Genomic DNA, 20876 nt, shown 5'->3' with positions numbered 1-20876 from the left:
GAGTACCCTGATGAGATCACGCCAAGGACCCATGCGTCCGACGTGGCTTGTTCCCAGCGAGGGTAAAAGGCTTTGAGTCGACCCCCGATGGGAAGGAGGCCTGTGGTTGTGGCGGAGGGGGCCCGCCCCCTTCCGCATGTCCCGTCAAAAGGACGGGGACGGTTTGGTGGTCACAGGCGGTTGGGATTTCGGCATGGCCCGGTGGTGGGCTTGCGGTCGCCTGGGTGGGGGCCGTGAGAAGACAGAGGTGGACTTTTGTGGGTAGCGGCGCGGAGGGGCCCTATACGGCCTGGACGTGGGCGGTTTGGGCTTTTGCCGGACAAGGGAGGCAAACGAGCGTTCGTGTTCGGAGAGGCGTTTTGTAGCCGCCTCGATAGTGTCATCGAACAGTTCTTTCACCACGCAGGGGAGGTTTGCCAACCGGTCCTGTAAGTTGGGGTCCATGTCGACCAGGCGCAGCCAAGCTAGTCGGCGCATGGCGATAGCAAAGGCTGCCTCTCTGGAGGAGAGTTCGAAGCCATCGTAGGCCGCGTGGAATAGATGAAGGCGCAGGTTGGAGAGGGACTCCAAAAGCAGGCCGAACGTTCCTTGTCGGGAGGCCGGTAGGTCAGTCTCAAAGGCTCTCAATAGTTCAATGAGGTGTTTGAGGTAGGATGTGAAGGTGAAAGTGTAGCTTTGCACCCTAGAGGCCATCATTGCGTTTTGATATAGTCTCCTGCCGAATTTGTCCAAGGTTCGGCCTTCTCGGCCTGGGGGGACCGCTGCTGAGACCCGGGATGGGTGAGCCTTTTTCAGGGAGGATTCTACCAGCAGCGATTGGTGGGAGAGCTGTGGTTGTTCGAATCCCGGGTAAGGTACTGTGCGGTACTTGGTCTCCATTTTGGAGGGTACGGCTGTGACCATGTAGGGGGTCTCCAGGTTCCTGAAGAAGGCCTGTTGGTGTACCGGGTTAGGTGGTAAGCGAAGGGACTCTCTGGGCAGTGATGGCATGTCCAGCTCCGCCAGGTACTCCTTAGAGTATCTGGAGTCGGACTGGAGGTCTAAGTCCAAGGCGTGGCCCATGTCCTGGACAAAGCGAGTGAAGGATGGGCGAGATGTTCCCGGGGCCCCGTGCGGGGTCGGTGAACGAGACCTTCGTCGGGTGGAGAAGGATGGGGAGGCTTCCCTCGAATATCGAGGTTCCTGCTCCGATCCATGCTCCGAGGCCGGGGAAGCACTGTGAGAGTGTTCCGGGGTTGTGGACCTTCGGTGTCTCGAGGAGCCCCTCGGAGACGATGCCGGGGTTCGGGGTACCGATCGATGTCGAATCGGTGACCTCGATCCGGACTCCCTCGGGGAATACCTGCGACCTTGGGTCGGGGTTCCCGTCCGAGGGGGAGTTCGGAGGATGCGCGGGTTGGAGAGTGATAACTCAGCCACCCTTAGTGGTCCCGAACGAGGTGTGGGAGAACGGCCTCGTAGAGTTGATGAACCTCGGGCCTTCTTGGAGGTACGGCGGTTCGAGGTTTCTGTCGTTTTAGCCCGACGTTTTGCCCCTCGGCGGTCTGTGGGGGGAGAGCGTCTCGGGCGCCTTGGCGAGGAGTCCGAGGAGGATGGGATGCGGCGAGGATTGTGCACCTTTCCTCGGGGTTGCTCGATGCGAGGCTCAGGCTGGTCTGGCACATTCGGGGTCGAGGTCGAGGCCGATTGAAACTGGGCCATCGCAGCGGACAGCTCCGACGTGATCATCGCTCGGAGTAGGTCCTGGAAGACGGGCACGGACAGCATCGAAGGCATGTCCACTGCCTCGGTGCACTCCACCGGGGGCGACCTCGTATCAGAGTATTCCCGTGTGGTGGAGGCACGGCCCGAAGGCTTGGAGGGCTTATCCGGGGCTGTGAGCATGGGGCTTGCGCCATGCGTCGACGTTGTCCCCGAGGCTGACTTCTTCGATGTTACGGAACCTGAAGAGGGAAGAGGGGACTTACCCGGGGCCGAGGCTTTCTGTTGTCCCGAAGACTTCGGAGTCGAGTCTCAAGGCGATGCTGAGGTATCCGGGGCCGAGGTCAAGGCCGGGGCCGAGGCCGGGGCCGACCTCGAGGCCGAGGTGGAGGGTTGGTCCGAGGTGAAGAGATCCGCCATGCGGGCTTTTCTCCGACGGAGGGCCCGGTTCTGGAAAGTTGCGCACTGGGGGCAGGAGTCGGTTGGATGGGCCGCCCCCAGGCAGAGAATGCACCGGCGATGCGGATCTGTGAGGGAAAGGAGCCGCTCACACCGGGTGCACTTTTTAAAGCCGGTCAAGGGCCGGGACATTAAATCGAAAGTAGCCGCGGCTACGGGGACCCGGAAGCCTCCGGGTCGTCACAAACGAAGCAGGAATCAAGTTAAAAAGTAAAGAATTCGCGCACAGCGACTTAATCGTGAAAAAACAAGAAAAAATCGCAGTGCTAGAAGGCAGTTGGGGCAGAGCCTGAAAAAACACGACTTCTAGGCTCGCGGAAAATTTTGAACTGGAGACCACGAGGGGATGCACCCCCTAGTGGAGCAGGAAGGCACGCATGCGTGGAGCAGCAGAGCAAACTTAAATCTTCAATCAAGTTTGCTTGAAAATGCTTCCGCTTCGGGGCTCCGTAGATGATATCACCCACATGTGAGAATATCATGCCTGCTTGTCCTGGGATAACAAATTTTTTTTTCCTGAATCAGGCTACTCTACTATTAACCATAAAGCTAGTGGCAGTTCAGGTGCCCTGTTTGTAGCTGCTCCAAGGTTTTTGGTGCTAGAATCTACATACACATCCTAAATGAAACAATGATAAATTGTTGACCAGGTGTTTCATATATTATAAACCACTTTAGAACAAATACTGTGTTAAGCGGTATATCAAATCAATAAATCAAATCCAACTAAAATCAATACTGTTCCAACAGCAAAGTAAAAAAATACAACTGAAACATAGGAGATGTCAGAACATAAGGATCATTTAGCCTTCTTATTTTGGGAGAGTTTTGGAAGAGATCTCCATAATTAAAAACTTTACATGGGTTTGTGTGCCACCTTTCAGCAACTCCCTATTCTGATGTTTGGCAACTTTAATGTGGTCCTTGACCCGAATATGGATCGCCTTGGAGGGGCCTTTTCCACTGATGATCGTCCTACGCGGGGCTTTATCCAGTTTTGCCAGGTACTGGATTTGGTGGACGTTTGGTGACTTTACTATCCTGTAGATAAGGACTTTACACATGTGGCTCGGGCTCATCCTACTATGTCTCAGATAGATTATATATTGGTGTCTTCTTTTTTTCTCCCTAGGATGTTTCATGCAGAGATTGGCACCCCCACTGTTTCCGATCATGCTTTAGAGTGGGTGGAACTCCAGGGTGTCCAATTGGGGTCTACGCCTGGTTCCCTAGATATCTTTATTGGGATACGCGTTACAGAGAGTACATTCTTCAGAAACGGGATCAATGTCTCCCCACTCCTAGCCAAACTTCACTGGCTCCCAGTAATTTCCAGAATCCATTTCAAATGCTCCAGCCTGGCTTTTAAGATCATTCACGGCATCCTTCCTTCCTTAATCCCACTATCTTATAACTACTCGAGTCCTGACTCTACCAGACCCGCCCAAAGGTATAAATTATCCTTCCACTCTCTACATGGTATTCGCTATGCAAGCAAACTGGTAAAATCCCTTCTCTTCAGAATCACAGGTCTTTGGAACGACCTTACTACCCCGCTGCGGAGCCTGGGCTCCCTCCAATTATTCTGCAAGCAACTGAAAACCTGGCTTTTCACTAAAATGTAATTCTATCCCCCCCTTACTCTTCTCTTCTATATATAAGTTCATGTAAACCTTTTTTTTTCCTTCTCTTCCTATATTTTAAGTTCTTGTAAACCGTGCCGAGCTCCACAACATCCGTGGAGATGATGCGGTATATAAACTTAAGATTTAGTTTAGTTTAATACCTGCTGGATAATGCTGTATCCACATCGGATTCGGTACTGTTGTGGGAGGCTGCCAAGGCAGTCCTTCGCAGGGAGACTACAGCATATGTGGCTAGACTGCGGAAGGAACGTTCCCGTGAACTATTGTATTTGCATCGGGCAGTTGACACCTGTAAACATCGGTGGATTGCTTCTAGGAATCCGGCGGACAGAGAGTCCCTTCAGGTTGCTCGGGTGGTGCTCCAGGTTAAGCTTCATGAACACACTTTAAAATCTTTCCAATTTTACAAACATAGATTCTATAGACATGGGAATCGGTCTGGTAAATTATTGGCCCGTATGGTTCATCCTTGGCAGGGCCCCCAATTTTGTAAAGGGCTTTTGCAACATACCTCCTTAGTCACCAATAGGGATCGTCTTACTGATATTTTTTCCCGCCATTTTTGAGAGATCTTTTCTAGGAGAACTTTGCCTCTGGGTGCAGTGGCTTCCTTACGGTTGCCTCGGGTTTCGGGGGCCGCGGTTGAGGCCTTGCATGTTCCTGTTATTGCCTTGGAAATCTGGCAGGTCATTTGGGACTCTCCGCTTTCCAAGGCCCCGCGACCCGATGGTTTATCATCTGAATTTTATAAAATTTTACAGGATCACATAGTTGGTTCCTTGGAGGCTTACTTCACCGGGATGGTATCTTCGGGGGCCTTACCTGCTCTTGTTAATTGGGCGCATATTGTGTTGATTCTCAAGCCTGACAGGAACCCAGCTTTTGTGGATTCTTATCGTCCCATTTCTTTGATTAATTTCGAGCTTAAACTATTGGCTAAAATTCTGGCTAATCGTTTGGCTGGCTTTCTGCTGGATTTGATTCATGCTGACCAGGTGGAGTTCATTCGGGGTAGATAGGCAGTTTGGAATGTTCAGAAGGTCATGGTGGCTCTGAGTTATAGTGCTACCCACTCCCTCCCTGGTCTACTGATTAGTCTTGATGCCAGCAAAGCATTTGATTGCATGGATTGGGAGTACTTGTTCGCGGTGCTCGAGGGGTATGGGTTGGGAGGTTCTTTTCTGACCATGGTTCGTCTTTTGTATCATCTTCCTAGTTCGGCAGTATTGGTTAATGGTATGGTTTCTGGTTATTTTCCAGTGGAGCGTGGCACCTGTCAGGGTTGTCCTCTTTCCCCTTTATTATTTATTTTATCTTTGGAGCCCTTATTGCGGCAGATTCAGGAGGACAGATCAGTTTTTGGGTTGTCTGTGGGGCGGGAGGAGGTACGTTGTATGGCCTTTGCGGATGATATCTTGCTGTTGTTGATCCAACCAGGTCGGTCTCTTCCATGGGTGTTGCAATTAGTTGGTGATCATGGCAGGGTGTCTGGTTTGGAGTAGAGAATGACACGGGGAAAAAATCTGTCCCCGTCACTGCACCGTCCCCGGCCCACCATCCTCTGCACCGCCCCGTCACCGCCGTTTCTTTCACCGCCCCGTCACCGTCACCGCCATCCCTTTCATCGCCCCGTCACCGCCACTGCCATCCCATTCACCGCCCCGTCCCCGTAGCATCCATATAAGCCTCAGTACTGCGAAACACCATGAAGACAGAAGAGAGTTCTGCCACTACTACTACTGCACTGAGAATCTGTTTCAGTGCCTCTGCCCTGTAGTAAAAACCGAACATAAAATAAATCAATTAACTTGTCCTCCCTTTCAATGACGTGTCCCCCATGTTCACCTATATTTCGAATCAGGTCAATTGTGCACACTAAAAATGCAGGAGAATCTGGAACGTGAGCGCAGGCAGGCAAAAACAGCAGACACCCAACCAACTGCAGTGTTCCGCCATCTCCCTCCCTCCATCTCACCTTAGATGTAGAGTATGCCGGCTTTCTTTTTCGCCCAGCCGCATGTGCGGGTGCTCATTTGTTCAATATTCTCCTCTGACCAACCGGAAACAGGAAGTTGCAAGAAAGGAGAAGATTGATCAATGCGAGTGCGGCTTGGCGAAAAAGAAAGCCGGCATACTCTACATCAATGGTTTTCAACCTTTTTACACCCGTGGACTGGCAGAAATAAAATAATTATTTTGTGGACCGGCAAACTACTAGGACTAAAATTTTAAAACCCTGTTTCCGCCCCATCTCCGCAAGCTCAGTCACCTCAGTAATAGAGAGCTGCATGGGAATGGGGACGACGGGAATCCCGCGGGTTCCCCCTTCGGGTCATGGGGATCCCGTGGGGACGCCCCCTAGGGTTGTGGGAAATCCGTGGGGACGCCCCCTAGGGTCGCGGGGATCCCGTGGGGACGCCTCCGAGGGTTGCGGGGTTCCTGCGGGGCTGGATGTACTAAGTCGTGCGTCTTTTCTCCCTACCTGCTCTGCTTGCAGCACAGAGCCGAACGGAAGTCTTCCCGTCGTCAGCGCTGACGTCGGAGGGGAGGGAGGGCTTAAACAAAGCCAGCCCTCCCTCCCTCCGATGTCAGCGCTGACGTCGGGAAGACTTCCGTTCGGCTCTGTGCTGCAGGCAGGGCAGGTAAGGAGAAGGAGAGTAGAATAGCCTCGCGGCTCGAGTGGCTACCAATGGAGGGGGGCGGTCTGCCCCGGTGCAGCACAGCCGGCCAGGTCCCCTTACTTTTGTGGCGCTTCCCCGACCGACCGACAACAGCCCCGGTCCGACAAACCTCCCTGCCCTTAACCGCGAATCTAAATTATCTTCTTACAGCAGCTGTAAGAAGGAAATTTAGATTCGCGGTTAAGGGCAGGGAGGTTTGTCATACCGGGGCTGTTGTCGGTCGGGGAAGCGCCACAAAAGTAAGGGGACCTGGCCGGCTGTGCTGCACCCGGGGCGGGGAGAGAAGGAGGGGGGAGAAGGATGCTGAAAGGCCATGGGGAAGACGGGGGTGGGTGGGTGGAGAAGGACGCTGAAAGGCCATGGGGGAAGACAGAGAGGGAGAAGGACGCTGAAAGGACATGGGGAAGACAGAGGGGGAAGAAGGATGCTGACAGGACATGGGGAAGATGGGGGGGAGAAGGACGCTGAAAGGAAATGGGGAAGAGAGAGTGGGGAGAAGACGCTGGCAGGGAAGAAGACAGAGATGCCAGACTCTGGGGGGAGCGGAGGGAAGAAGATGGGTGCCAGACCAATTTGGAAGGGGGGAGAAAGGGAGAGGCACAGTAACAGAGCAAATGGAAGACGCAGAAGGAAGAGAGACAGTGGATGGAAGGAACTGAATGAGAACATGAGGAAAGCAGAAACCAGGCAACAAAGGTAGGAAAAGAATTCTATTTCTTTTTTTTTTTTTTGCTTCAGGATAAAGTAGTATATTAGTTGTGTTGATAAAAATTTATAAACAAAAGAGGCTCTGGTAGAAACCCGTTTACAAAGTATGTATTCTTCCCAATTAATATTTCCAAATTAATAAAGTCTTTTTGCTTATTTGTAAATGGGTTTCTACCAGAGCCTTTAATTCAGTAGCATAATTAAATGAAATAACTATTTCTGAAGTTTATAGGGATGGGCGGGGATGGAGGGGACTCCTCACGGGGACGGGCAGGGACGGAGGGGATTCCTCGCGGGGACGGGTGGGGACGGAGGGATTCCTCACGGGAACGGGTGGGATTCCTCACGGGGACGGGTGGGGACGGGTGGAACTTTGGCGGGGACGGGTGGGATTTCTGTCCCCGCGCAACTCTCTAGTCCAAGTTATCCAGAAGTGTAAATCCACTATGAATAGCTGCTGAACTTAAATCCTTTTTAGTTACTATCAAAGGGGCTGAGCCTCAGATCCCCGTGTATTGTATGTGTTTTACAATCACACTAGAAAGGGAATTAACCTCACTGGCTCATGCTCTCCTCCTGCCCTGTTGTTAATCAAAAACACTTATAGTTCTTAAAACAGGGACTTAACTTTTAGATCCCGGGCAGGGTTTGTTGAAAATAGGCAGTGAAAGTCGTTGTTACTCAATCTTTCCTGCTGTCTCTGCTAGTCTCTTCGCCTTTGACTTTGTCCCATCTGACTCGGATTTACTTATCTTTCCATCAAGTCAGTTTGGGCTGGCGGCACCTTGGGATCCTGAGGTGGTGACAGCTATGTGGAATCAGGATCTCTCCCCATCTGAACATATCATGGGCCCCGGAGTTCGTCTTCTTATGAAGCATCTTCTTCGGATGACTCGTTCTGTGGAACTGCAGGAGCAGCACTTCAAGTTTCTTTTGCGGCTGTATGTCTCCCCATTCCGGGCCTATGTTTCTGGATATGCCTCTCATGCTCGGTGTCCTAGGTGCAAGTCCACCTCTGCAGGCTTGCTTCACATGTTTTGGTCTTGTGACCGTATTCAAACAGTTTGGTCTTTTGTAGCACTGTACCTGCAGTCTGCTCTGTGCAAGCAGATTCCCTTGAGGGCAGACGTTCTGCTCTTTTCTCAGGGGGTTCATTTGGGTTTGTCTAGAGGGGGCAACATGTTATTGCAAAAGGCCTCCTTGTTGGCCCAGAAGTGTAACCTTCTGTTGTGGCGCCAAGCTGAAGTGCCTACCTTACTACGTGGAGAAATGAATTGTTTACTTTATTGAAATTTGAATATCTGGATGTTCAGAGGGGAGGTCCTGGGCCATGGAGGAAATTCAGGAGAATATGGGCTCCCGTTTGGGAGGGATTGTCCCCTAGAACTCAAAGTTCTTTATTGAACTTTTGACACTGGAGTGCGGGGGGAGGGCTTGGGGGGATTCTGGTGGTGGTGGGGGGTTGGTTTCTGTGGGTCTTCATGAAGGAATGATGCGAAAGACCTGACTGTTCCTGCTATTTCTCTTGTTAGTTGTTGTTGGTTTGTTGTTGTATTGCTTGTATTTATATACCCGAAAATTTAATAAAAATGATTTAAAAAAAAACAAACCCCAAAAAACTGTTTATCCATGGGGAAAAAATTGCCCCCTCCTCAGAGGGGAAAAAAGGCACAGCTAGAGCAGGTCCAGGGAGAATCAGCAGAAGAATGTTATGAATCTCAGCATGCACTTTATCCTGAATAGTTTCCATCTGCACAATATACGATCCATAGGAACCAATTTTTCAAAATGATTAGGAGTTCTAAACCCAATAAAAATTACCTGTCTGGATAGTCAAGAAGTTTGCTCAGTATTGGGAGTGCTCAAACATCCACAGAGCTGGCTCCTATGATAGGATTCCCCAACCATCACTTTTGCAGCTCTTTGTGACTCTAGGCAAGTCACTTAACCCTTCATTGCCAAGGTACAAAATAAGTACCTGTAGAGGTGGTATATCAAATCTCATCTCCTTTTCTTTCTGAAAGGGAAACCCCATTAGGAGCTTCCTTTGATTGAAGTCTACAAAATCCTGAGTAGAGTAGAACAGGTACAAGTGGATTGATTTTTCACTCTGTCAAAAATTACAAAGACTAGGGGACACTCGAAGTTACTTTTAAAACCAATAGGAGGAAATTTTTTCCCACTCGGAGAATATTTAAGCTCTGGAACATGTTGCCAGAGGATGTGGTAAGAGCGGATAGCGTAGCTGGTTTTAAGAAAGGTTTGGACAAGTTCTTGGAGGAAAAGTCCATAGTCTGTTGTTGAGAAAAACATGGGGGAAGCCACTGTTTGCCCTGTATCGGTAGCATGGAATATTGCTACTCCTTGGGTTTTGGCCAGGTATTAATGACCTGGATTGGCCACCGTGAGAACGGGCTACTGAGCTTTATGGACCATGGGTCTGACCCAATAAAGCTATTCTTATGTTCGTAATTCATTTCCAGACCCACATATACCATGTGCCCACAGGTCTGCAAGCTACCGTAAGCAGGTGGCCTGAAAATTGCCCTCCCTCTGTAGTTGCCCTCCTTATACTCTTCTAAGGATGTCTCCTAAATGTGAGCTGTACGTACTTGCACTTGTGATGCACCTAAACAAAAAAGGAAAAAAATATTGCAAATATCTGTTGTACGTGAAAGCACAGTTACTTACCATAACAGGTGTTATCCAGGGACAGCAGGCATATATTCTCACATGTGGGTGACGTCATCTACGGAGCCCCGATGCGGAAGCATTTTCAAGCAAACTTGATTGAAGATTTAAGTTTGCTCTGCTGCTCCACGCATGCGTGCCTTCCTGCTCCACTAGGGGGCGCATCCCCTCGTGGTCTCCAGTTCACTTAACTAGCAAAGAAGCCAACCTCGGGGAGGTGGGCGGGTTGTGAAATATATGCCTGCTGTCCCTGGATAACACCTGTTACGGTAAGTAACTGTGCTTTATCCCAGGACAAGCAGGCATGATTTTCTCACATGTGGGTGACCTCCAAGCTAACTGAAAAGAGATGGAGGGAAGTTGGCAATTTAAGCAAATAGATTTCGCAATACCGATTGGCCGAACCGGCCATCGCTTCTGGACAGTGAGTCCAGACAGTAGTGGGAGGTGAAAGTATGAACCGAAGACCACGTGGCAACCTTGCAGATTTCCTCAATAGGTGTGGACCTGAGGAACGCTACGGAGGCTGCCATCGCTCGGACCTTGTGTCCTGTTACTCGACCATGCAGCGCGAGACCAGCCTGAGCGTAGCAAAAGGTGATGCAATTGGCCAACCAGTTGGACAAGGTGCGCTTGGAAACTGGGTGGCCTAACCAGTTTGGGTCGAAGGACAAAAACAATTGTGGGACTTTCCGATGTGGTTGAGTGCGTTGGAGGTAAAAGGCCAACGCTCTCTTACAGTCAAGAGTGTGAAGCGCCACCTCTCCGGGGTGAGAGTGGGGCTTGGGAAAAAACACGGGCAAGACGATGGACTGATTGAGGTGAAAATCAGACACTACTTTAGGCAAGAACTTTGGATGTGTGCGGAGTACCACCTTGTCATGGTGGAAAACAGTGAAGGGTGGGTCCGCTACCAGAGCCTGTAGCTCACTAACTCGCCGGGCGGAAGTGAGTGCAAGCAGGAAAATCACCTTCCACGTGAGGAATTTAGGATGGCATTTGTCTAGGGGCTCAAATGGAGGTTTCATTAGTTAAGCCAGAACCACGTTAAGGTCCCAAACCACCGGAGGGGGTTTGAGAGGAGGGTGGACATTCAGAAGACCCTTCATGAAGCGAGAGACTAAGGGATGGAGCGAGAGGGCTTTTCCTTCCAGGGGCTGATGTAAGGCCGCAATCGCACTGAGATGTACTCGAATGGAGTTGGTCTTTAGGCCGGAGTGAGATAATTGAAGTAAATAGTCAAGGAACAGAGGGACGGGGACCGACACCGGGTCCTGGCTGTGAGAGGAGCACCAGGCTGAGCATCTGGTCCACTTTTGAGAATAGCAGGTTCTCGTCGAGGTCTTTCTAGAGGCCTCCAATATCTCCTTGACTGATTGAGACACGGGGAGAGAAGTCAGGGGGAAAGAAACCAAGCATTCAGATGAAGAGATTGAAGATTGGGATGTAACAGCGAACCCTGACTCTGTGATAGTAGAGAGGGAAACCGAGGCAGAGGCAGTGGATCTCTGACACTGAGTTGAAGTAGAAGGGAAAACCAAGGCTGGCGTGGCCAGCGAGGAGCAATCAGGATCAGAGTGGCTTTCACCGTTTTCAGGTGGACCAGCGTCCGCAGGATCAGAGGGAACGGCGGAAACGCGTACAGAAACCTTCCTTCCCAGTCGAGGAGGAAGGCGTCGGCCTCGAGCCGGTCCAGGGAGTGTATCCGGGAGCAGAAGAGGGGCAGTTTGTGATTGTCGGGGGATGCGAACAGATCTATTTGCGGCGTCCCCCACTTTTCGAACACCTGTCGTAGGGTCTGAGAGTGCAGTGACCACTCGTGTGGCTGGAGGAGGCGGCTGAGTCTGTCCGCCAGACAGTTTTGTTCTCCTTGTATGTACACCGCTTGAAGGAAGATGTTGTTGGAGATTGCCCATTTCCAGAGGCGCATGGCTTCCCGACAGAGGGACCAAGACCCTGTCCCCCCTTGTTTGTTTACGTAGTACATTGCTACCTGGTTGTCGGTTCGGATGAGAACCACCCGGTCGTGAAGCAGATGTTGAAAAGCTACAGCTGCGAGATAGATGGCCCGGAGCTCTAGCACGTTGATGTGACAGTGGTGGTCTTCTGCTGACCACATCCCCTGAGTGCGGAGGCCGTCCAGGTGGGTTCCCCAAGCGTACTCCGACGAGTCTGTGGTGAGTACCTTGCTGTGAGGAGGGGCGAGGAAGAGCAAACCTTTGGAAAGATTTGAAAAGTCGGCCCACCAGCGGAGCGATTGTTGCAAGGAAGGAGTCACTGTCACGGGACGATCGATCGGGTCCCGTCTTGACGCCATTGAGAGGCCAGGGTCCATTGAGGGATTCTCAGATGGAGACAGGCGAAGGGTGTGACATGGACGGTGGAGGCCATGTGGCCCAGGAGAGTCATCATCTGTCGAGCTGATACCGAGGTCATCAGTGAGATCCTTCGGCTCAGTCTTACTAACGCCTCTAGACGCGGAGGGGGGAGGAAGGAACGGAGGCGAACCGTGTCCAGCGTGGCCCCGATGAATTGTATGGACTGCGAGGGGCGTAGTTGGGATTTTGGGAAGTTTATCTCGAACCCCAGATTCTGTAGGTAGATAATAGTCTGTTGGGTTGCTGAGATAACCCCTTCCCTGGATGGGTCTTTGATCAGCCAGTCGTCCAGGTAGGGGAAAACCTGAAGACCCTGGGAGCGTAAGGTATCTGCGACCACCACGAGGCACTTGGTGAAGACCCGAGGTGACGATGCTAGGCTGAAGGGGAGGACTCGGTATTGCAGGTGCAGGTCTCCCACCTGGAAACACAAGAACTTGCGGTGAGCGGGGTGCACTGGAACATGTGTGTACGCCTCCTTCAGATCGAGGGAGCAGAGCCAGTCGCCCTCGTCGATCAGGGGGTAGAGTGTTGGCAGGGAAAGCATCCAAAATTTTTCCCGTACCAGAAATTTGTTGAGGCGTCTCAAGTCTAGTATTGGGCGAAGGTCTCCCGTTTTTTTCGGTACCAGGAAGTAACGGGAGTAGAAGCCCTTCCCCCGTTGGCCGGGGGAACCTCCTCCACTGCTCTCAGGTGAAGCAGATCTCGAGCTTCGGAGAGGAGTAGGGGTAGCTGCGTCCGGTTGGGAGGGCAATTCCTTGGGGGGTTGTCTGGAGGAATGGCCCGAAAGTTGAGAGAGTATCCTGATGAGATCATGCCAAGGACCCATGCGTCCGACGTGACTTGTTCCCAGCGAGGGTAAAAGACCTTGAGGCGACCCCCGATGGGAAGGAGGCCTGGGACTATAGCGGAGGGGGCCCGCCCCCTTCCGCGTATCCCGTCAAAAGGATGGGGACGATTTGGTAGTCGCTGGCGGTTGGGACTTGGGCGGGGTCCGATGGTGGGCTTGCGGGCGCCTGGGCGGAGGCCGCGAGAAGGCAGGAATTGATTTTTGTGGGTAGCGGCGCGGAGGGGCCCTGAACGGCCTGGTCGTGGACGGTTTAGGCTTTTGCCGCACGAGGGAGGCAAACGAGCGTTCGTGTTCGGAGAGGCGTTTTGTAGCCGCCTCGATAGTGTCATCGAACAGTTCTTTACCCACGCAGGGGAGGTTAGCCAACCGGTCCTGTAAGTTGGGGTCCATGTCGACCAGGCGCAACCAAGCTAGTTGGCGCATGGCGATAGCAAAGGCTGCCTCTCTGGAGGAGAGTTCGAAGCCATCGTAGGCCGCGTGGAATAGATGGAGGCGTAGGTTGGAGAGGGACTCTGCAAGCAGGCTGAACGCTCCTTGGCGGGAGGCCGGTAAGTCAGTCTCAAAGGCTCTCAGTAGTCCAATGAGATGTTTGAGATAGGATGTGAAGGTGAAAGTGTAGCTTTGCACCCTAGAGGCCATCATCGCATTTTGATATAGTCTCCTGCCGAACTTGTCTAGGGTTCGGCCTTCTCGGCCTGGGGGGACCGCCGCTGAGACCCTGGAGGGGTGAGCCTTCTTCAAGGAGGATTCTACCAACAGCGACTGGTGGGAGAGCTGCGGTTGTTCAAATCCCGGGAAGGGTACTGTACGGTACTTAGCCTCCATTTTATAGGGTACTGCTGTGACCATATAGGGGGTCTCGAGGTTTCTGAAGAAAGCCTGTTGGAGTACCGGGTTAGGCGGTAAGCGAAGGGACTCTCTGGGCAGTAATGGCATATCCAGCTCCGCTCGAAGGGACTCTCTGGGCAGTGATGGCATATCCAGCTCCGCTAGGTACTCTTTAGAGTATCTGGAGTCGGACTGGAGGTCTAAGTCCAAAGCGTGGCCCATGTCCTGGACAAAGCGAGAGAAGGATGGGCGGGATGTTCCCGAGGCCCCTTGCGGGGTCGGTGAACGAGACCTCTGTCGGGTGGAGAAGGATGGGGAGGCTTCCCTCGAGTATCGAGGCTCCTGCTCTGATCCACGCTCTGAGACCGGGGAAGCACTATGAAAGTGTTCCGGGGTCGTGGATCTCCGCTGTCTCGAGGAGCCCCTCGGAGACGATGCCGGGGTTCGGGGTACCGATCGATGACGAATTGGTGACCTCGACCCGGACTCCCTCAGTGAAAGTCTGAAACCTCGGATCGGGGCCCCGGTCCGAGGGGGAGTTCGGAGGATGCGCAGGTTGGAGAGTGATAGCTCCGTCACCCTCAGCGGTCCCGTACGAGGTGTAGGTGAACGGCCTCGTAGAGTGGGGGAACCTCGGGCCTTCTTGAAGGTACGGCGGTTCGAGGTTTCTGTCGTTTTAGCACGACGTTTTGCCCCGCGGCGGTCTGTGGAGGGAGAGCGCCTTGGGTGTCTCAGCGAGGAGTCCGAGGATGGGATGCGGCGAAGCTTGCGCGCTTTTCCTCGAGGTGGCTCAACGCGAGGCTCAGGCTGGTCTGGCACATGCGGGGTCGAGGTCGAGGCCGGTTGTAGATGGGCCATTGCAGTGGACAGCTCCGATGAAATCATCGCTCGGAGTAGGTCCTGGAAAATGGGCACGGACAGCATCGAGGGCATGTCCACTGCCTCGGTGCGCTCCACCGGGGGCGACCTCGTATCAGAGTATTCCCGTGTGGTGGAGGCACGGCCCGAAGGCTTGGAGGGCTTCGCCGGGGCTGTGAGCATGGGACTTCCGCCATGCGTCGCCAGTGTCCCCGAGGCTGGCTTCTTCGCTGTTGCGGAACCTGAAGAGGGAAGAGGGGACTTACCTGGAGCCGAGGCTTTCTGTTGTCCCGAGGACTTCAGATTCGAGTCTCGAGGCGATGCCGAGGTATTCGGGGCCGAGGTCAAGGCCGGGGCCGACCTCGAGGCCAAGGTAAAGGGTTGGTCGGCGGCGAAGAGAACCGCCATGCGGGCTTTTCTTCGGCGGAGGGCCCGGTTCTGGAAAGTAGCACACTGGGGGCAGGAGTCGGTTGGATGAGCGGCCCCCAGGCAGAGGATGCACCGGCGATGCGGGTCTGTGATGGAAAGAAGCCGCTCGCACCGGGTGCACTTTTTAAAGCCGGTCAAAGGCCGGGACATAGAATCGAAAGTGGCCGCGGCTCGAGTAGCCACGCGGCCACGGGGACCCGGAAGCCTCCGGGTCGGTTCAAAAACGAAGCAGGAACAAGTTGAACAAGAAAAAATTTGCGCACAGCGACTTAATCGAGAAAAAAATAAGAAAATCGCGGTGCTAGAAGGCAGTTGGGGCAGAGCCTGAAAAAACACGACTTCTAGGCTCAGTGGAAAATTTTGAACTGGAGACCATGAGGATATGCGCCCCCTAGTGGAGCAGGAAGGCACGCATGCGTGGAGCAGCAGAGCAAACTTAAATCTTCAATCAAGTTTGCTTGAAAATGCTTCCGCATCGGGGCTCCGTAGATGACGTCACCCACATGTGAGAATATCATGCCTGCTTGTCCTGGGATAAACACATTTTTGCTTCCAGACTGATGCTATTTCCACAAAATTATTCATAGAACACATATATCGAAATGTATTTCATTTGGTTTGGAAAAGAAAAATTTCCCTCCTTTTACATGCAATGGAGGTGCCTTCCATCTCATCTCTCTGACAGCATGAAAGAGGTTGGTTGCAGGAAATAGAAGAGAAAATAGGGTTAAAAAGCTGTTATCTCCTCTTGTTTTAAATTCTTTCTTAATTGATGGGAAGGATAAAGCCTGGATCAGCATTCAACTTTACCTTCATCCCCACCTACCAGGCTAGCTGTAAACTATTATTATATATATTATTAGCACCTGGCGAACCCCCTGACCATTTTGGGCCCTAGGCACGTGCCTACTGGACCTACCCTTTAATCCTGCCCTGCCTGCTGCCTGTCAGGGAGTCCAGTGTCTATGCAAGACCCGGCACTAGCGCTAGTTTAACTGACGCAGAGCCTTCGAGTCTTATCGCTTGTGAGGCCCTGTTGGTACGCAAATGTGTCAAAGTGGGTGGAGCCACCCGGGCCTTCCCAAGCACGTGGACTTGAAGGCTCCTCGGTGGAGGGGGGCATGCCACTGAAGGAAGGAGGGGTGGGACCCTTATCTGCCGTCTATTTCTATGTTTCTATACAAACCTAAATTTGTGCAGATTATTGTTTCTCCTGTCCAGCTGTGAACAGTAACCATGAATGTACCTGAGAATGTACCATGGTTTTGCTTTCACTTCCTGCTGGGTGAGGTAGCTTTGTCTTCTTCCTTTCTTGAGCCTCTACTTCTCCAGGTTGCCATCACTAGTCCAGCGACCTTTTATCTACCATTCCCTTGCCTTCTCTTGTTACTGCGTTCTGTATCCTAAGTACCCATAGAATCTGTCATAGATTTGGTTACTATGCCCCCTGCTGGTAAACCTTTCTCAGTACAGAAAATAAATAAAACCAGAAAGAAAATAAAATAATACCTTTTATATTGGACTAATGTAATACATTTTTTTATTAGTTTTCTTCCTCAGATCAGAAACCTCATCAAAAATGTTTTATGTTAGTACAATAAAAAAGGTTTCATCTTCTTTTCTTTGTTTTATTTCTGTTTATTACATTTAGAAATGGACTAATATGGCCATAGGCGTTGGAATGGGGGGGAGAGCCAAGGGTGTCATGACACTCCTTTAAATCAGAGCCAGGCACCCCCCCCCCCACTAAACCAATGTTCTCTCTAAGCTGTGCATCCTGTGGGGTCAAGACCATCACCTTCTTCCTCCCATGCCACTCTCCCACCCTCTGCTGCTTTTCTGAATCAGAAGCAGTAGTGGCAAAGTGATTGTGGGACCTTCTTGTACATGCCTGAGGCTGCCGGCTCTGCCCTGGAACAAGAAGTGACATCAGTGGGGGGCAGGCTGGCAGCCACGGGCATGTACATGAAGGTTCTGCAAGCGCTTTGTTTCAGTTTGCTGCTGCTGCTGCTCCTGATTCAGGAAAGCAGCAGCGGTGGTGGGGATGCAAGGAAGCAGACACTAGTGGAAGTGGGGTGGGGGCAGAGAGGTGGGCAGATGCTGGTAGAAGTGGAGTGGGAGAAAGAAAGTGGGGGTAGACGTTGGATGGAAGTGGGGAGAGAGGGGCAGCCACTGAATGGAAGTGGGGAGAAGAGAGAGGAGCAGCCGCTGATGGAAGTGGAGAGAAGAGAGAGGGGCAAAATCTGGATAGAAGTGAGGAGAAGAGAGAGGGGCAGACGCTGGATGGAAGTGAGGAGAAGAGAGAGGGGCAGATGCTGGATGGAAGTGAGGAGAAGAGAGAAGGACAGATGCTGGATGGAAGTGAGGAGAAGAGAGAAGGACAGATGCTGGATGGAAGTGAGGAGAAGAGAGAGGGGCAGATGCTGGATGGAAGTGAGGAGAAGAGAGAGGGGCAGATGCTGGATGGAAGTGAGGAGAAGAGAGAAGGACAGATGCTGGATGGAAGTGAGGAGAAGAGAGAGGGGCAGATGCTGGATGGAAGTGAGGAGAAGAGAGAGGGGCAGATGCTGGATGGAAGTGAGGAGAAGAGAGAGGGGCAGATGCTGGATGGAAGTGAGAAGAGAGAGGGACAGATGCTGGATGGAAGTGAGGAGAAGAGAGAGGGACAGATGCTGGTAGAAGTGGAGTGGGAGAAAGAAAGTGGGGGTAGACGTTGGATGGAAGTGGGGATAGAGGGGCAGCCACTGAATGGAAGTGGGGAGAAGAGAGAGGAGCAGCCGCTGATGGAAGTGGAGAGAAGAGAGAGGGGCAAAATCTGGATGGAAGTGAGGAGAAGAGAGAGGGACAGATGCTGGATGGAAGTGCGAAGGAGAGAGAGGGGCAGACGCTGGATGGAAGTGCGAAGGAGAGAGAGGGGCAGACGCTGGATGGAAGTGCGAAGGAGAGAGAGGGGCAGACGCTGGATGGAAGTGAGGAGAAGAGAGAGGAGCAGACGCTGGATGGAAATGGGGAGTAAAGAAAGGGGCAGACGCTGGATGGAAATAGGGAGAATAGAAAAGAGGCGGACACTGGATGGAAATGGGGAGAAGAGAGAGGCGCATAAATGGTACCTAAATTTCAAATCCCTTTACAGAATTGCCCTTATATAGCCTGTAGAAATGAACAGTATTTAAAATAGGGTCTTATTACCATACAGTAATATGGTCTCTCATTCCTCATTTTTTGATCTCCTTTCTTCAGTCAGGTACACTCCTCTGTTATTTTCCTCTCTATTTCTTTCAAGTGCATTTTTTCTTTCTTGTCTTGTTCTTGCATTTGTCCCCTCTCTTTCCCTCTGGCTATCCTCATGTCTCATGAACTACATTTTTTTCCTCTCTTTTCTGTAACCAATGGCTGTCTCTCTCCCTTTCTTCCATGTGTATATGATGTTACCTCCCCCTCTCTTTTCTCCATGTGTACATGTCCTCAGTTTCAGCTTGTGATAGTTTCTTCTGTACTCCATAGTCTCATTGCCTTCCTTTTATCTGTCTGTGCAGCTTGAGCAAGGGACATGACGCCTCTTGAAAGCTCAAGGTTTGAAAATAATAAAAAAATGTAAAATTTCACTAATGTAAAGTTACCAGTAAGTTTTATTGGTTTTTTTCTCCAATCATGGCACACCAAAAGAATACAGCATAAATGCATTAGCCATTACATTAGTGGGAGATCGTTATAGTTGCCAAAATGCTGGCTTTCTAATAACGAGCTCACTTCAGGATCTCATGACCCTCTATTATATACTTTTGGCTCATTGTGACATCATCAGTCTCTCAACCAATAACAATTAACAAAAGAGGTGTTTCAAATTAGACAAAGACAAAAGTTTCAGAAAAGTACATTTGTTTGTTTATAGTCGTTTCTGAATATAAATCATAATTTTCACAAAAGTATATTAATAGAAATTATTTGTTAAAAAGATGCTGAAATGTTCTCAGCCCTATGAACCATGCTGAAAATTAGTCAGCCTTAGAGGAAAAGAGGACTCTCCCTAAACTGACAGGTTCAAATTACATAGCTATTACACAGAAGCCTTCCTAGAAAAGGAGGAGGAGGGGCTGGTCTCCCCCTCTCTTCACTAGAAACTGTTACTCATTTCCAAATGTTTTAGGAATTCTTTAGATTGCAAAGATACACAACATGCTTTTCCAAAACCCATTCTTTTGTTCAATACACAGTCATACAATCACACCAGGGGTCCCCATTCGTTCATAACTTGATTCATTCATTCATAATTTTCATTCATAACTATATTTAATTCCTGTTATATCTTAGTTTGGGACACGTTATCTTCCTAATCAGTCTAAAGCACAGCTGGTATTAATTAACACCACGATGCTGGGAACAAAGACTTGGAAAACAAAATGGATTCCAAAGACTGAGAAGATATAAAAAAGACAGAGAACCAAGATGGATTCCATGTATCCTCTGGTTTCCTTCATGATCTGGCCCAACAGCAAAGTACATAAAAAGAACACCATTTTTCCCCTTATATTAATCTGTAGTGTGTTTTTCTGGCTTTAGCTACATTTATATTTAGATTTTTATTCACCAGTTTGTCGTACGCTTCTATTGGGCATGGTTAACTAACACATATGCTTGTATCTAACTAGAATTACCCAGAATCATACGAAAAACAGGCACTTTTGTAGAAAAACTCCACAAAATTACTGCACTATCATGTTCTGATATCCATTCCATTACCGTCCCATAAACATCACCCCCTACTGGCCACGAGCCACTACTCCTCAAGCTGTCATCAGAAAGTCTCCACCTGTGTGAACATAAAACTCTACAAGCTCCAGACCATTGATTGGATGACGAAAACTTCAATGTGTGGCTCACCTAGTTCATTGAACGGTCCCATGATATAGAGAAAATTGTGCTCATCGATGTAGTTCTCACTGTAGTCCTTTACCCACACAGCCTGCATGTGCTGAGCAATGCTACTCAGGCATACAGACTTCAAAGAAGGCACTCCTTTCTTCTTTGGCATCTTCTTGTCCTGTAAAATCAGAGTACAAATAAAGGAATAGATGAGACATTATCATAACAAAACCCTCCAATAGACAGCTCAGAAGGAAAAATTGTGTAAACAATTATGGTGCCAAAGAGATACTCATTTTTGTCTTTCTTAAATACCTGTTTTTCCAAAAATATATTTAATCCAAACTTTAACAGTAGCTACATAGGAAGAGCAGAAGTGGAGCAGAAGCGGACAATTTGTTGTTGTGGGGAGATGTAAACAGATCCACTTGAGGAGTCCCCCATTGAGAAAAAATGGGATGGAGAGCTGTTGAGTATCCATTTGTGAGGTTTAAGAATTCTGTTCAGTTTGTCTTCCAAGAAATTCTGTTCCCTTTGAATATAGATTACTTTGAGAAATATGTGAGATGTGATTGTCCGTGCGGATTAGAAGGACATGATTGACTACCAAATGCTGAAAGGCTCTGAGAGCATAGTAAATTAAATGGCTCGGGGGGGGGGGGGGGGGTTGTAAGACTAGTTAAGTCTGGGTTATAAGAACCCAAGCCCAGACTCTGATTGTCATCACTTCTTTTTCTGATTTCGCTGTTTGCATTTGAGTATATTGGAAAATGTTGTATCTGCT

General features: G+C 50.4%; 1 protein-coding gene across 4 annotated transcripts in view; it reads right to left on the bottom strand.

Moving 5' to 3' along the window:
* LOC117364766 overlaps nt 1-20876 on the bottom strand; it is a 39458-nt gene that overhangs the window by 11364 nt on the left and 7218 nt on the right. For all 4 annotated transcript variants that reach the window (XM_033954390.1, XM_033954374.1, XM_033954382.1 and 1 more), the window contains one exon: nt 20111-20270. In XM_033954390.1, coding sequence (XP_033810281.1) covers nt 20111-20261 — 151 coding nt within the window. In that variant the 5' untranslated portion in view covers nt 20262-20270. The remainder of the gene's footprint in view (nt 1-20110; nt 20271-20876) is intronic.

Source organism: Geotrypetes seraphini, chromosome 1 (genome assembly GCF_902459505.1).
Source record: "Geotrypetes seraphini chromosome 1, aGeoSer1.1, whole genome shotgun sequence".
Classification (NCBI taxonomy): domain Eukaryota; kingdom Metazoa; phylum Chordata; class Amphibia; order Gymnophiona; family Dermophiidae; genus Geotrypetes; species Geotrypetes seraphini.
The sequence above is the reverse complement of the archived record's forward strand: the minus strand, read 5'-3'. Positions and strand labels throughout refer to the sequence as shown.